The sequence below is a fragment of the Podarcis raffonei genome, chromosome 12 (assembly GCF_027172205.1).
Source record: "Podarcis raffonei isolate rPodRaf1 chromosome 12, rPodRaf1.pri, whole genome shotgun sequence".
In the NCBI taxonomy this organism is placed as follows: domain Eukaryota; kingdom Metazoa; phylum Chordata; class Lepidosauria; order Squamata; family Lacertidae; genus Podarcis; species Podarcis raffonei.
In genome coordinates this window covers 42,827,958-42,841,236 of record NC_070613.1, presented here as the reverse complement: position 1 = coordinate 42,841,236, position 13,279 = coordinate 42,827,958, and the positions used below count along the sequence as shown (strand labels likewise).

Here is a 13,279-nt window from a genome sequence, read left to right as displayed (position 1 = left end):
TTCTTTCATGAGAAGAAGATGCTTCTGTTAGAAGAAGGGAACCTATCCTACATATATAGGCCCCATACTATTAATGCATAGCACTCACTCTGCAAAGGCTTTCCTTACCACGCGATATCAGGTTCACCACGTTAAATACTTCCCTTTGTCCCTGGGATTCTCTAGCTGAAGGAAGGAAATATGGCCATATATTCTATTTCGTGCAGTTAGATCTACCGTTGTATATTCCTTACACATTAGTAGCAGTATTTAGCCATGATTTCTCAACTCCCGTTCCCTAAGCAGACTTTTGTTCTTGAATTCCCATGGAAGGCAACACGCTGCAGTCGGTGACAGATAGCGACAACCCCGGACTGCAGCTTCCTTGCCCTTGCTCAGCTGTGCATCCTGCAGGCGTTAATGGGTTTTATTTCCACTCACTCTGATCTTGGGCCACACAAAGAGTCTTGCTACTGGCAGCGCTGAATAGAGGATCAACCTCTATGTGGATGAAAATCGTACCCTTTTTTTTTTTTTGCACTAGATAAAGAAAGATTGCAGAGGTAGACATGAAAGTAATGAGCTACAGTGGGGCACAATGTTTCGCTCCTAAGCAAGGCAGCGCTAAAATGCTCACTAATAACTCTAGTCATCACTCCCTCTGGACCTTATACTCCTGTGCCTTGATATAAGTTATAGACTCATTTGGCCACTGTAAATTAGAAACATGGGAATCTGCCTTATTCCAGGTCAGACTAGTTGCCCATGTAACCTAGTACTGCGCATTCTGACTGGCAGCAGCTTTCCAGGGCTTCAGGCACAGGTCTTCCCCTTCCCTCACTACAGGATTTCTCCAACTGGGGATGCTGGGGTAGGGATTGAACCTGGAAGTATCTGGGAAACACACTATGACCCTTCCCCATACTAATGATCCAGGAAACCAAAATGTTTGTTTACCAAGCTACTGTACTACCAACCTTACTGTATGCTTGCGAAACATGGACCACTTATAAACGCCAGCTCCAACTCCTCGAAAGATTCCATCAACGGTGTCTCTGAAAAATTTTACACATCATTTGGGAAGACAAGTGAACTAATACCAGTGTACTGAAAGAAGCAAAGATCACCAGCGTCGAAGCGATGATTCTTCAACATCAACTTCGTTGGACTGGTCATGTTGTGCAGATGCCTGATGATCGTCTTCCAAAGCAGCTATCGTATTTTTCGCCCTATAGGACGCACTTTTTCCCCTCCAAAAATGAAGGGGAAATCTGGGTGCGTCCTATGGGGCAAATGCAGGCTTTCGCTGAAGCTTGGAGAGCGAGAGGGGTCGGTGCGCACCGACCCCTCTCGCTCTCCAGGCTTCAGGAAGACATCCGCAGCCTAGGCAGCCCTGCAGGAGGTCCTGCAGGGATGTCTAGGCTGCAGATAGCAGCCTGCTTCCCTGAGCGTCGGGCGCCCTGAAAGCAGAGCGCTCAGAGCTTCGGGAACACATCCGCAGCGTGGGTAGCAGCCTGCCGCCCGGCGGGCGGGGCACCCTGAAGCAGAGCGCCCCGTGCGCCGGACAGACATCGGCCAGCCCCACAAGCTCGGGGGACAGCAGGGAGGCACAGCGCTGCCATCCCGCTGTTCCTCGACCTGGTTCGGTTTCCCCGACCTGCTTTTGGGGGGGGGAAATAAAGGAAAAATTTTTTTCCTTTATTTCCCCCCCAAAAAACTAGGTGCGTCCTATGGGACGAAAAATACAGTACTCTATTCCGAACTTAAAAATGGAAAGCGTAATGCTAGTGGTCAACAAAAGAGGTTTCAAGACTGTCTCAAGGCAAATCTAAAAAAATGCACTATAAACACCAACAATTGGGAAACACTTGCCTGCGAGCACTCCAGTTGGAGAACAGCCTTTACCTAAAGTGTCACGGGTTTTGAAGACGAATGAACTCAAGACGAAAGGGAGAAACGTGCTAAGAGGAAGGCACGCTTGGCAAACCCTTACCATGATCAACTCCCACCCAGAAACCAATGTCCCCACTGTGGAAGGATGTGTGGATCCAGAATTGGCCTCCACAGTCACTTACGGACTCATTGTTAAAACCGTGTTTATGGAAGACAATCTTACTCGCCTGTGAGTGATCGTCAAAGAAGACGACGACCCCAGATGAACCCAGAACAGACAAATGCTCAGCAGGAAAATGGCTTTGCTATATTTTCACAGGCAGGTTTGGAGGTTTTCTGCATGAGAAAACAATTGCAAGGATTACATGCAGAGAAGCATGAGCTTCCCCCTTGCACGCACACACATATTAAGAAGCTTTTGTGTATCTCTTGAGTGAGTAGCAGCAGACAATGGACCGGATTTCCCTCAATATCCTTATCAACTATGTATCTTCACTTCCTTTGTATTGAATGATGACACCCTATTGAGCAACTCACTCTTTGGGAGAAGTTAAAGCACAGTAATAAACATACTTCTCTCTCCCAGACAGAGATCCGCTTGGCATCATGCCTTTGTCTTGGTTTCAAGTTGTTGGGAGGGGAAAGTTTATTTATTATCTGGCCAGACACACTCTGCAGAAGTTTGAGAATCCCACAATTATAAAAAATTCAAAGCAGAGGATGCTGCATGCCACACAGGTATTAAAGACACACACAAAAATATCATAGAAGCAGTGCTCCTGCAGCCAGAGTATAGGAAGATCTGAGTTGTAGATTATTTGTTTTCTTTTGCAAATACCTACACCCGTTACTGAGGGACGCAGTTGGCGATGTGGTCTAAACCACAGGGCTTGCCGATCAGAAGGTTGGCGGTTCGAATCCCCACGGCGGGGTGAGCTCCCGTGGCTCGGTCCCTGCTCCTGCCAACCTAGCAGTTCGAAAGCACGTCAAAGTGCAAGTAGATAAATAGGTACCACTCTGGTGGGAAGGTAAATGGCGTTTCCGTGCGCTGCTCTGGTTTTGCCAGAAGCGGATTAGTCATGCTGGCCACATGACCCAGAAGCTATCTGCAGACAAACGCCAGCTCCCTTGGCCAGTAAAGCGAGATGAAAGCCACAACCCCAGAGTTGTCTGCGACTGGACCTAACAGTCAGGGGTCCCTTTACGCTTTACACCGATTACTGGCTATTGCATTTCCATGGGATGATAAATATCCCAGCAACACAGAAGCAATCTGGAACCTAGCAACACCATCCCAAACATTACTCAGAATTAGGTCCCACTGGATACAAAGAGACTTGCTCTCATGTAAATATGCTGAGAACTGCAACCTAAGTACATTCTCATATGTGATACACTAACAGCACAATCTTATGCATTGGGCTATTGGGTTGTTGTTTTTATTTTTATTATGTATTTTGTGGTTTTATATCTTGATTTTATTCTGTGAACCACCCTGAGGACCCCCCCCCCAGGTATAGGGTGGTATATAAATTCAATAAATAATAATAAAAATAAGAATGTCTACTCAGAAGTAAACCCTCCTGACTTCAGTGGTATTCTCAGATAAATGTGCGTAGGACTGCAATCTATGAAGCACATTTAAGACACTTTCATTAATTTAGCGTCACAAATAAATGCTGTATATACAGGAGGAAATTTAGAAGAAAAACTGAATATAAATTCCAACGAATAGCCCATTTAAAACATTGCTGATTTAAACCTCAGGTGTGAAACAGATCCTAAGTTGTTCAATGCAAGCACAAAAGACCTGAAATCTCTTCAGAACTACAGAGCAACATTTTCAAAAGCATTAAACACGAATTGGTGTCCATCTGTTCCAAGCTGGTGGACAGCTCCTGCATTCTAGTTCTTTACTTTGGAAGACGAACTGCACTACTTTTATCAGAAATTATATTAGGAATATGCTCATATGTATTAGGGAATGTTCAAGAAGGAACTGAAGCATGTTGTTTGGACTGGAATGTAATTAGTCAAAGGCTCTCTGGCATGAAAACTCTGTCCACAAATCTCTGGTGTGTGTTGTTATTCAGAAGCAAACTACCCGTGGCATTAGTCGCTATATATAAAATCACCATGTATAGTTTAGCAGTAACAGGCAGGAATGCCACAAATGATCAGGTGACCCTATGCAACTTTGCACAGAAGTTAAGTCCCACTGTGCACAGGATTGCAGATGGTTGAATTTATTTCACAAATCACGATTCCACCCTTCAATAACAGGTAGCAAGAGCAGCTAACAATAATGAATTAAAAAAAATTCTAATAAAATCATAAAGCAGCAGCAACAACAAAAGCATTGTAAAAACAGAAGGTATAATTGAGGCCTAAACCATGGGTAGGCAAACTATGACCAGGGGGCCGGATCCGGCCCAATCACCTTCTAAATCTGGCCCGCGGATGGTCAGGGAATCAGCGTGTTTTTACATGAGCAGAATGTGTCCTTTTATTGAAAATGCATCTCTGGGTTATTTGTGGGGCATAGGAATTCATTCATTTTTTCCCCTTCAAAAAATAGTCCGGCCCCCCACAAGGTCTGAGCTGCAGTTGAACCAGCCCACTGCTGAAGAAGTTTGCTGACCCCTGGCCTAAACAATCAAGTTGTGGGAGTTCAAAAGGAAATCAGAAAGAGGTTGTTGAAAAGGTGAAGGCACCAAGTGAGTTTCTCTGGGGAGAGTTTTCCAAAGACACGATGCCACAAATAAGAAAGCCCTCTTCCCAGGATGTCCCCGATACACGTCAGACAGTGGGGGGCACCAGTGGCGACAGGTAATCCTTCTACAAGCCAATTCCTTCCCCAGTAGTCCACTGCCATGCCATGCAACACTTGGGACTGAGGTTGTGCAACCTCTTGGTTGCCACTCAGTGGCAGTGGCTGGTACTGCAATATACCCCAACCCACCAGCCATCACTAGTGCATCACACAGCTGGCTAAGCAGAGATATGAAATCAGAACCTGCAAGGTTTTCAGAAGGTAATACTTGGATGCCTGTACAGAGATACATTTTTTCCCCGTGGCAAAATTCCTGGGAGTGCAACTTACTTGTTCCTGCTCCTATTGCTCTAGCCTTGATCAGCACCTTGACAACAGTAAGAAGAAAATTGGGGAGGGGGGATGAAAACCTTTGCAAGGGCAAGCGTCTATGAAGGCACAGTTATTTTCCGTAGCCTGATAAAATCAAAATGTGAAGTGAAATGGACTAGCAAAGATCAAGAGCAGCTTCTAGTCTAGTTAATTTCACTCTGAATGGAAACTAGGCAATTTTTTTCTTGTAAATCCACACATTAAAAATGGCAAATGTCATTTCAAATGTAAGTTTCGTGTTATGGAGGGGACTGTGTTATTCACCTTGGACATTATCCATGGCAGACACATCAAAATGTAGTAGACATTTTGCAAAATGTGTATTGCAGCAGAGATTTATTCCTGCTTTTTTTGTAGGGTATCTGGCTGAGTGGGAAAAGGGCGAAAATGGGTTGGGCTGCAGCAGGAGATACCACAACACCTCCAAGTTTCTAAGAAGCAAGTATATGCAGACACTCAAGTAGAGGTTGAAAAGCTGGCATTTGTTCTATTAGTTCAATGCAGCTGAATTCAGGGGAGACAGACGTGGTTTTCTATTGTGGTAAGATGCGCCCTTTAAAACAATGGACATCTGCCAGCCCCGACTGAATTACCGGTATACTGAAAATATCATACTTGCTTCAGGTGCAGAATGCTCAATGAATTATTTGGTCGACATTTTTAAGGACCTCATTGGCACTTCCTGGACTAATCAAAGTCCATCTATCCTTTAGTTTTCACACCACCAAATTTTGCAATAGAGTTATCAAGTTAAAAACGTGCAAAAAAAAGCAGATAAAATGTACATTTGTTAATAAATTTTAATAATAATTTTTATTATTTATACCCCACCCATATGGCTGGGTTGCCAGTAGTTAATATGCACACTCAAATGCCTATTTTACAATAAAATGGATACAAAAGTCTATATTCTAGGATAAGATGCATCAGACAAAATGCACATTTTAGGGTAACACGTAGATTGGGGTAAAATAATACACATTCCTGGGTCATTTAAAAGTTAATCTACAGACTGACGCATAAACAAGAGAATACAAGAGTTAAGAATGAAAAAACTGCAAGACCGGGTATAAGCCAATCCATACACCCTTAGCTCCAGGGCATGAATATAAAAGCTCACGTGTTAATAGACAAAGCTGTAGTTACATTAAATGTGTGTTCTAGGGCATTCTCCATGTGGTCTCTTTCTTGTTCATTATTTCTAACTGTGCAAATGTTTATATAATCAATCTCTGCACATGCATACAAACACTCACTGACACACCTCACTCCACTCTGTAATCGCCTCTACTCAAAATAGTACCTATTTTAATGAGATTCCCCACTCCCCCACCCCCACCCCATTACAATAGCATTTTCTGCACTTGCCCCAGGAATCATCATCGGTGTGAGTGGCTTTTCAAGCTTCATCCACTTATTGATCATTTGGCTGAAAAAAATTCAAACAGCTGTTCACGCTCAGTATGCTTCCGCAATTCTTTTCAGCGACCAAGTAATTTTAAAAAATAGTGTATTTATTAGTCCCTTTGCAGAATCCCCCAACATTGCATGAGACTTGACAAAGCCATTATGAAGTCTAACCAAAGGCTCTCTCTGCTAGTCTGCAGCATGAGCTCAATTTAAAATAATTCAGAAACGGATTCTGCTAGAACCCTCTTTTGTTAACATCGCTTCTCTGCATTTGGGAGAAGCTGACGAACCAACTTCATTAGACTGAGCAAAAAAGCAATTTTGAAAAGGTAACGGAAAGACAGTGCATGGAAATAAAGAATATAGAAACAAAAGATGTCCTTCTCACAGGAATTAACTTGAAACACAGAGGTAATGATTTCCTACTGGAGATCTAACTTTCCCATGTCTTAATAGGCTTCCAAAAGAAGACACATGACAGTGTCCACTGCAAATTGTCTTGGTGATCTAGAGTAACCAGAGCTTACGGGTCAAGGAAGGCATGCTCTATTCAAAATAGGAAATACCCTTCCTCAAGTATTATGGATTAGCAATTTTCTTAATTTTGTTTAGCTCACTATTTGACACAAGCTTCAGCTCAGTTCCATGCCGGACTCCATACTCATAGTGAACATATTTCAGTACAACCTGAACACCAGCCTAGTTTTGGTTGTGTTTCATCTCAACACAGTACAGTAACTGCACAGTAACAGTAAGGAATAGGAAGAACAAGCATGGACAGATCAGAGAACAATGTTGGTATGAAGTCTTGGTATCCTCTAACCCAGGCATCCCCAACCTGCGGCCCTCCAGATGTTTTGGCCTACAACTCCCATGATCCCTAGCTAACAGGACCAGTGGTCAGGGATGATGGGAATTGTAGTCCAAAACATCTGGAGGGCCAAAGGTTGGGGATGCCTGGTCTAACCAATGGACAACTATTTAGATACCCCTGTAAGACTCTGGGAGGGTCAAACTAGCGACTCTGGTAGTGGAGCCCTGGTGCCTTGCTACCAGAGGACCTTCCAGTAGCACACAAGGGGGGGAACGCCAGATTGACTCCGCTGGTGTGCCATGCAGCCCCTGCAGCCCCCTCATCCAACTCACCCTCCCAGCTGACGCTGCTGCCAGGAGGCTATTGCTATGACTACCTCTGGGTGAGCCCTTTTCTGTTTTAACTGTCTCTACTTTCTTTCTGACAACTCTGTTTAATCCCTAGCAAGCTGTCTACTGTCTTCTGCACTGCCAAAGAAACCACCTCCCTGAATTACTCTTTGCCACTGCCAAGTGAATAGGTCCCCTCTCCCCGAACCTCTTCCCCCATGGCCATCCTGCTGCCTCTGAAACAGCTCCCCACCTTCTCTCCACTCAAAACTTGGGTTTGTACGTTTCTGCTTCAGCGCCTTTCTCTTCCTACCCATTAAACTGCTCACTTGATGTTTCCCATAAGAGAGAGTTCCTCCTCTCCCCTGCCCATCATCTCTGTTGGGGTACAAGGCCTGGTCCCCTTCTAGTCCCTCCCTGTCGTTTTCTCTTCCCGCTGCCAGACTTTATTCTGTATGATCTGCAAGGCAAGAGTGATGCTTCTAATGTTTATGCTAACCTGTAAAGTACGTACAATTCAGAATATTTTTTTAAATCTGGGGACGTTTTTGAAAACTACAGACTTTTGATGAAATGCCTTGTAATGAAAAAGTGTTGTTTTCTTCTGTTTAATAGTTTGAAGACCCCTTTAATCATTGATGAGCCACTTTTTGAGGTCTTCCTGAAAAGAAGTACAGTGGAACCTTGGTTCTCAAACTTAATCCGTTCCAGAAGTCCATTTGACTCCCGAAACCATTCGAAAACCAAGGTGCGGCTTCCGATTGGTTGCAGGAGCTTCCTGCACTCAAGCGGAAGCTGCGTCAGACATTCAGCTTCTGAAAAATGTTTAAAAACCGGAACACGTACTTCCGGGGTTTTGGCGTTCGGGGGCCGATTTGTTCATCAACTAAGCCATTTGAGAACCAAGGTTCCACTGTATATAAATTCTTTAGGTATAAATAGATTCATATCTGTTGTTAGGCCAGCTCTAAGACTGGAGCATGTTCTTCAGCTTTCAAGCCTTGAGTTGAGAAGCACAGAATGGCTGAGTTGGAAAGGGACCACAAGGGTCATCTATTATAACCCCCTGCAATGCAGGATTTTTTTGGCCCAACGTGGGTCTCAAATTCACGATACTGAGATTAAGAGTCTCATGCTCTACCAACTGAGATATCATTCTACAAATCAATAGGGTTCACAGATGTTTTGAATATGCCTCCTTAAATATCAACAATTCATGGCAGGTTGTACCACTATAGACTGTCTGGAAACCTTGCCAGAAACTGCAGAAATACTGTCCCAGCTGCCACCTTTGAAACTACCACCACAACCACCCAGCTTGGAAAACCAACATTCACTCCCTGCAAAGAGGGAAAATATGGAATACTTTCCTGTAGAAAGCCAGCTCTCCAGGGAGACATAGTTTTGTCTCTCTCCAATATACTGGTTTTCTGCACTCAAGCTTTGCTTTGCTTTTTACATGAGGATAAGAATTCAAAAACATGATTTTGCAGAATGTTACCTTGCTCCTTAGACCTGGATTTAAAGCCTGGCTTAAGCAGAAGTTAGCCTTGTCTTATGCAAAGGCAGTATTGCAGCACATTCCTACAAATGTACTCCTAAGTAAACCCCACTGTTTTCACAGGGGTCTACTCTAGGAAAGTATCTGTAATATTGCAGCCTTACTGACTCACTTCACAAGATAGCTTTGAGCACGACTGAAGTGAGCATCGCACAGATTTCACACTAAGAGTGCTATAGAACAACTAAGTATGCAGCGTTTCAATACAGTGAAGAGAGACTGTGTGTGTATGCCCATACATGTGCATGGTGTATCAATTTGGAAAATGGTCCGTTAAATATTTTGAAATAAATAAAACAGAAGTGATTTAGTTGCTGACAATCAGTGGTATTCTTAAAGAAGACCTGGAACAGTTCAGCACTGGTGAAAGCACTGTAAACCCATAATTGATTAGTAGTTCCCTTCTCCTCACCCCCAGTCCCAGAAACAGAGTTCTTTAGGCAATAAATAAGGTAAGTTCAGCTTTGATACTGGGCACCAAGAGGAATGCTGTCATCATGTTATTTGAAAGGCAACACCAGAGGGAAAGCTGTACTGTTAACTGTGTCAAGAATTTGCTCACAAACACAACAGAAAACCCATCTCAGCGGAAGGCTCAATTACGTATGTTTTAATTAGCTATGAATCTCGCCAAGCATCATCAGTGTCGTCTTTTAACCTGCAGGCACACATTATTTGACTTCCTGCTACCGGCTGCTAGTAAAACATTAGGCAGAGTGCACAGTACATCTAGAAGTAAGTACTGATCACTGATTTCTGCTGATGGCATGCTTTTGAAATGCTGAAGGCGTTGTTTGGCACAGCCGCCATACATTTCAGTAGTAGCTCTCGCTGTATATTTAATTAATGCGTGCAAGCTAATATTTGAGGAATATGCACAAGCTGGAATGGTTCTGTAGGCCTGAACAGTCAAAAATTTACTAGCACTTACTAGAACACAGGACACCTTAGGAAGCTTAAAAGCAAGAATGCAAAATTGGCATTCCAGGTTTTTTGAGCGTGGGGAGGAAAGAGATCCTAATATTAGTAGTAATAATAATAATAGCAGCAGCAGCAATGTTAGAAAGTAACCAATACAAATAGAGGCACAAGAATTAAATGTAGTGTTGTCAACCAACAGCCTCTAGTGTGTGTGTGAGAGAGAATTCAGTAGAATGAGTATCCTTTTCTGTTGACAATAAAAATTAATGTCCTATATAGTTGGCGCATAATGTTTAATTATATAGCACAGCAAGGTGGAGGCACTCAATTGACACAGATCAGAAAAGATCTAATTCCAGGTGCAACTGGAATTTATTAAGCAATAGAGGATCTCTTGCTTCATAAACACTACTTTATTGAAGTAACTGGATTCTCTTTCCTTTGACCCATGTATAAGTTTTTGTGGCTGCTATTTGTTTCTCCATTGGTTGGTTGAGTGGCTCTTTTCTTATACATCTTTTAATACAACCATCAGAACTCTCCCATGAATGTGAAAACTACACCATGAAAACATACCAGTTCCCAGGATAGCGCAGCCATTCATATTTAAGAAGGAAACAACCTACTACTAACGCCGCAGTCGTCCACAGTGGATAGGCAGATAGAACTCCAATGGAACGTTAGTCAACTTTTGCAGCATGCAAATGTTTTCACTCGATCAATAGTCCACATTCACCATTGTAGGCAAGCTTAGGCCATTGTGAGCATCTCTGCTGCAAGCACACCAGTCCTTCCATTTATGAAACCCATGCTGGGAAACATTATTGGCAAGGCAGGCATGCCTACAGACAGGAGGACTGATCAATGTGTTTCGCTAGCATTATCTTTAGCAGGGACATGCTCCCCTCTCTTTGGAAGCCTGCTTCAGAGAATTCGCAGAGCAGAAGATCTATCAGCACCACCAAGGAAGGCAAGGCTGACCCATTTCTTTCAGTTTGCCAAAGCATTCTTGCTCTTGGTACAGGATGAAGCAGCCCATCTACAATGACACAGCAAGGATGTAGCAGCAAAAAAACCCAAAACCGTGCAGGCTTTCCTCCTCTCCCTTTCATATCTATTCAGCACATTCTAGGCCCGTGTTCCCTATATGCCAGAGGAGACACTTCAGCAAGGGATATGCTGTTAAAGCAAACTTTTGAGCCAGCAGTTTTTCCTCCGTTGTCGTTGCAGTTCGTAAAGCGCCCCACCCCTCACCGCGCCCTCGACACTGGACCCAGAACAACGCTGCTGAAAAAGAACCACAATCCTTTACAGAGAAGGGTCCCACCCTTAACAAGTGGCTCTTTCAGACTTCTTAATCTTGCCTTGCCCTTAAACCACATTAGGACCGCCCTTGTCTGCGCCGAATAACTCATTGTTTTCGATTTGGAAGGAAAGAAAGGAAAAGAATCAAACCGGGTGGGGAATGACAAGAGCACTTCTAAAACATAAGTTTTTTAAAAATGCATAACAACGCATACATTTAGGCTCAAAATCCAAGGCACCATTTCTGCACGGAGAGATGGAGGGCTCCTTTTTTTTTTAACTCCCCTTCCTCCCCCATCCACGATCATTTGCTTCCTATATCCATATTGCTCTCCCCCACCCGCTCGACCCTCCCTGTTTCTTAAAGGCGGCTTTCCCCACCCCCACCCCACCCCTCCTGTGCGCGCTCGGCGATTTCCGCCTCGGCAAAGGGGGAAGGACGCAGAGTTGGTGGGGGAACCTACCTTTTTGTCTTCCTTCTCGCCGCTATGCCTCTTCTCCGGCTGCTGCTGCTGCTGCTGCTGCGCGCTGTCACCGGCGCTTTCCCCTGCCTGCCCATCCTGCTGCTGCTGCTGCTGACAGCCTCCAGACCCCTGCGCGGCGTGGGGGATGGGCTCCGGGCACGGAGAAACTCCCCGAACATCCATCTCCATCTTCCAAGCCGCCGGATTTGCAAACAAAAGCAGCCAAGGAGAAAGAGACTTTCCGCCACCCCGGCGTCTCTCTTCCTCTCCAATCTCTCTCTCTTAGGATTTGATTCCCCTTCCCGGATTATTGCGCTTGCATTTATTTGCCTTGGAGAATAGGAAGCCGAGGGGCACTCACATGGTTCCTCTCCTGCACAGATCCGGCGCCTGCGATCTCATGCACAAACACACACTTGAGATCCTCCAGACTTTTGCAGCCAACGTGTGCGCCTCGCTGTCTTGCCGGCGGCGGGTACGGTGGCCTCCAGCCGCCCCTTAGCAGCGAAAACGCCCGCGAAGCGCGCGCGGTCCCCTGCCAGACCCAACTCCCACCGTCCTCCTCCTCCTCCTCCCTCGGCGAAGATTAGAGACTTGGTGATGGTGCTACTACCGCCAGCCGGGGCTTCCAGGCCCGGGCAAGCCTTTTGCATGGGGCTCTCTTACTGAATTTACCCCTTCCTTCTCCGACGCTGTTTCTCTTTCTCTTTTTGGAGAGGCGGTTAGGGGAGCCTCTGAATGGAGAAGTTCGAGGCGGCGTGAGGGAAGGAGAGAAGCCGCCGAGGGGCTTTGGGAAAACGGGAACTCGGGGGTATCCTGAGGAGAATGTCGAGGAAAAGTTAAAACGCCTCTCTCGCGCGCAAACGCACCGCGCGCGCCCCGCCCTGTCGCCACAAGGACCCCAGGCAGGCGCGCGTAAAGGAAGCCGCTGGTTTCAGTCCCGAGTGGTGGGAAAGAGGCTGGTTTATGAAGGAGACAGCGCGCCCCCCGCTCCCTCCCCCCCACCTCTTCCAAGCCTGTGTCTCCTTGATGCTAATCTCCGCGCTGTGCCCGCGCGCGCGCTCCTTTCTCCGTGTATCTATACACATATGCGCAACTGGAGCTCCCTCTCCAGACGGCCAGCGCAGCGCATGAGGAACTGGAGTAAAGGGCGGGCGTGGAGGAGGAGGGGGGAGCGCGCGCGCGGGTGAGAGAGAGACGCCCCCCTCCCCGCGCACGCGCGGCTTGATGAACTCTGCTGATTGATTCTTCAGATTAATAGTTGCTGTTTCTGAAAGGAAGGGCGAGCCCAAGCTCAGGGGCTTCTTTGGAATGCCAGCTGTGAAAATGTGGAGTCATCAAGATGGGCGCCTCTGGGCATGTGCAGAGGGCCTCTCCTCCTCCTGGGACTCTGTCCCCCGAGAGTTGCTCCAAGGTGGTCTCATACCTACACTTTAAAACCTTCAATTTTACAAGTGT

At 45.6% G+C, this 13,279-nt stretch overlaps 1 protein-coding gene across 6 annotated transcripts in view; it reads right to left on the bottom strand.

The window, feature by feature from the left end:
• RBMS3 (RNA binding motif single stranded interacting protein 3) overlaps positions 1–12,804 on the bottom strand; it is a 752,431-nt gene extending 739,627 nt beyond the window's left edge. For 4 of the 6 annotated variants that reach the window (XM_053409861.1, XM_053409864.1, XM_053409862.1 and 1 more), the window contains exon 1: positions 11,822–12,804. In XM_053409861.1, the coding sequence (XP_053265836.1) occupies positions 11,822–12,010 (189 nt within the window). In that variant the 5' untranslated portion in view covers positions 12,011–12,804. The remainder of the gene's footprint in view (positions 1–11,821) is intronic. The other 2 variants (XM_053409865.1, XM_053409866.1) reach the window with 2 other exon arrangements.
• Between the last annotated feature and the right edge of the window lie 475 nt (positions 12,805–13,279).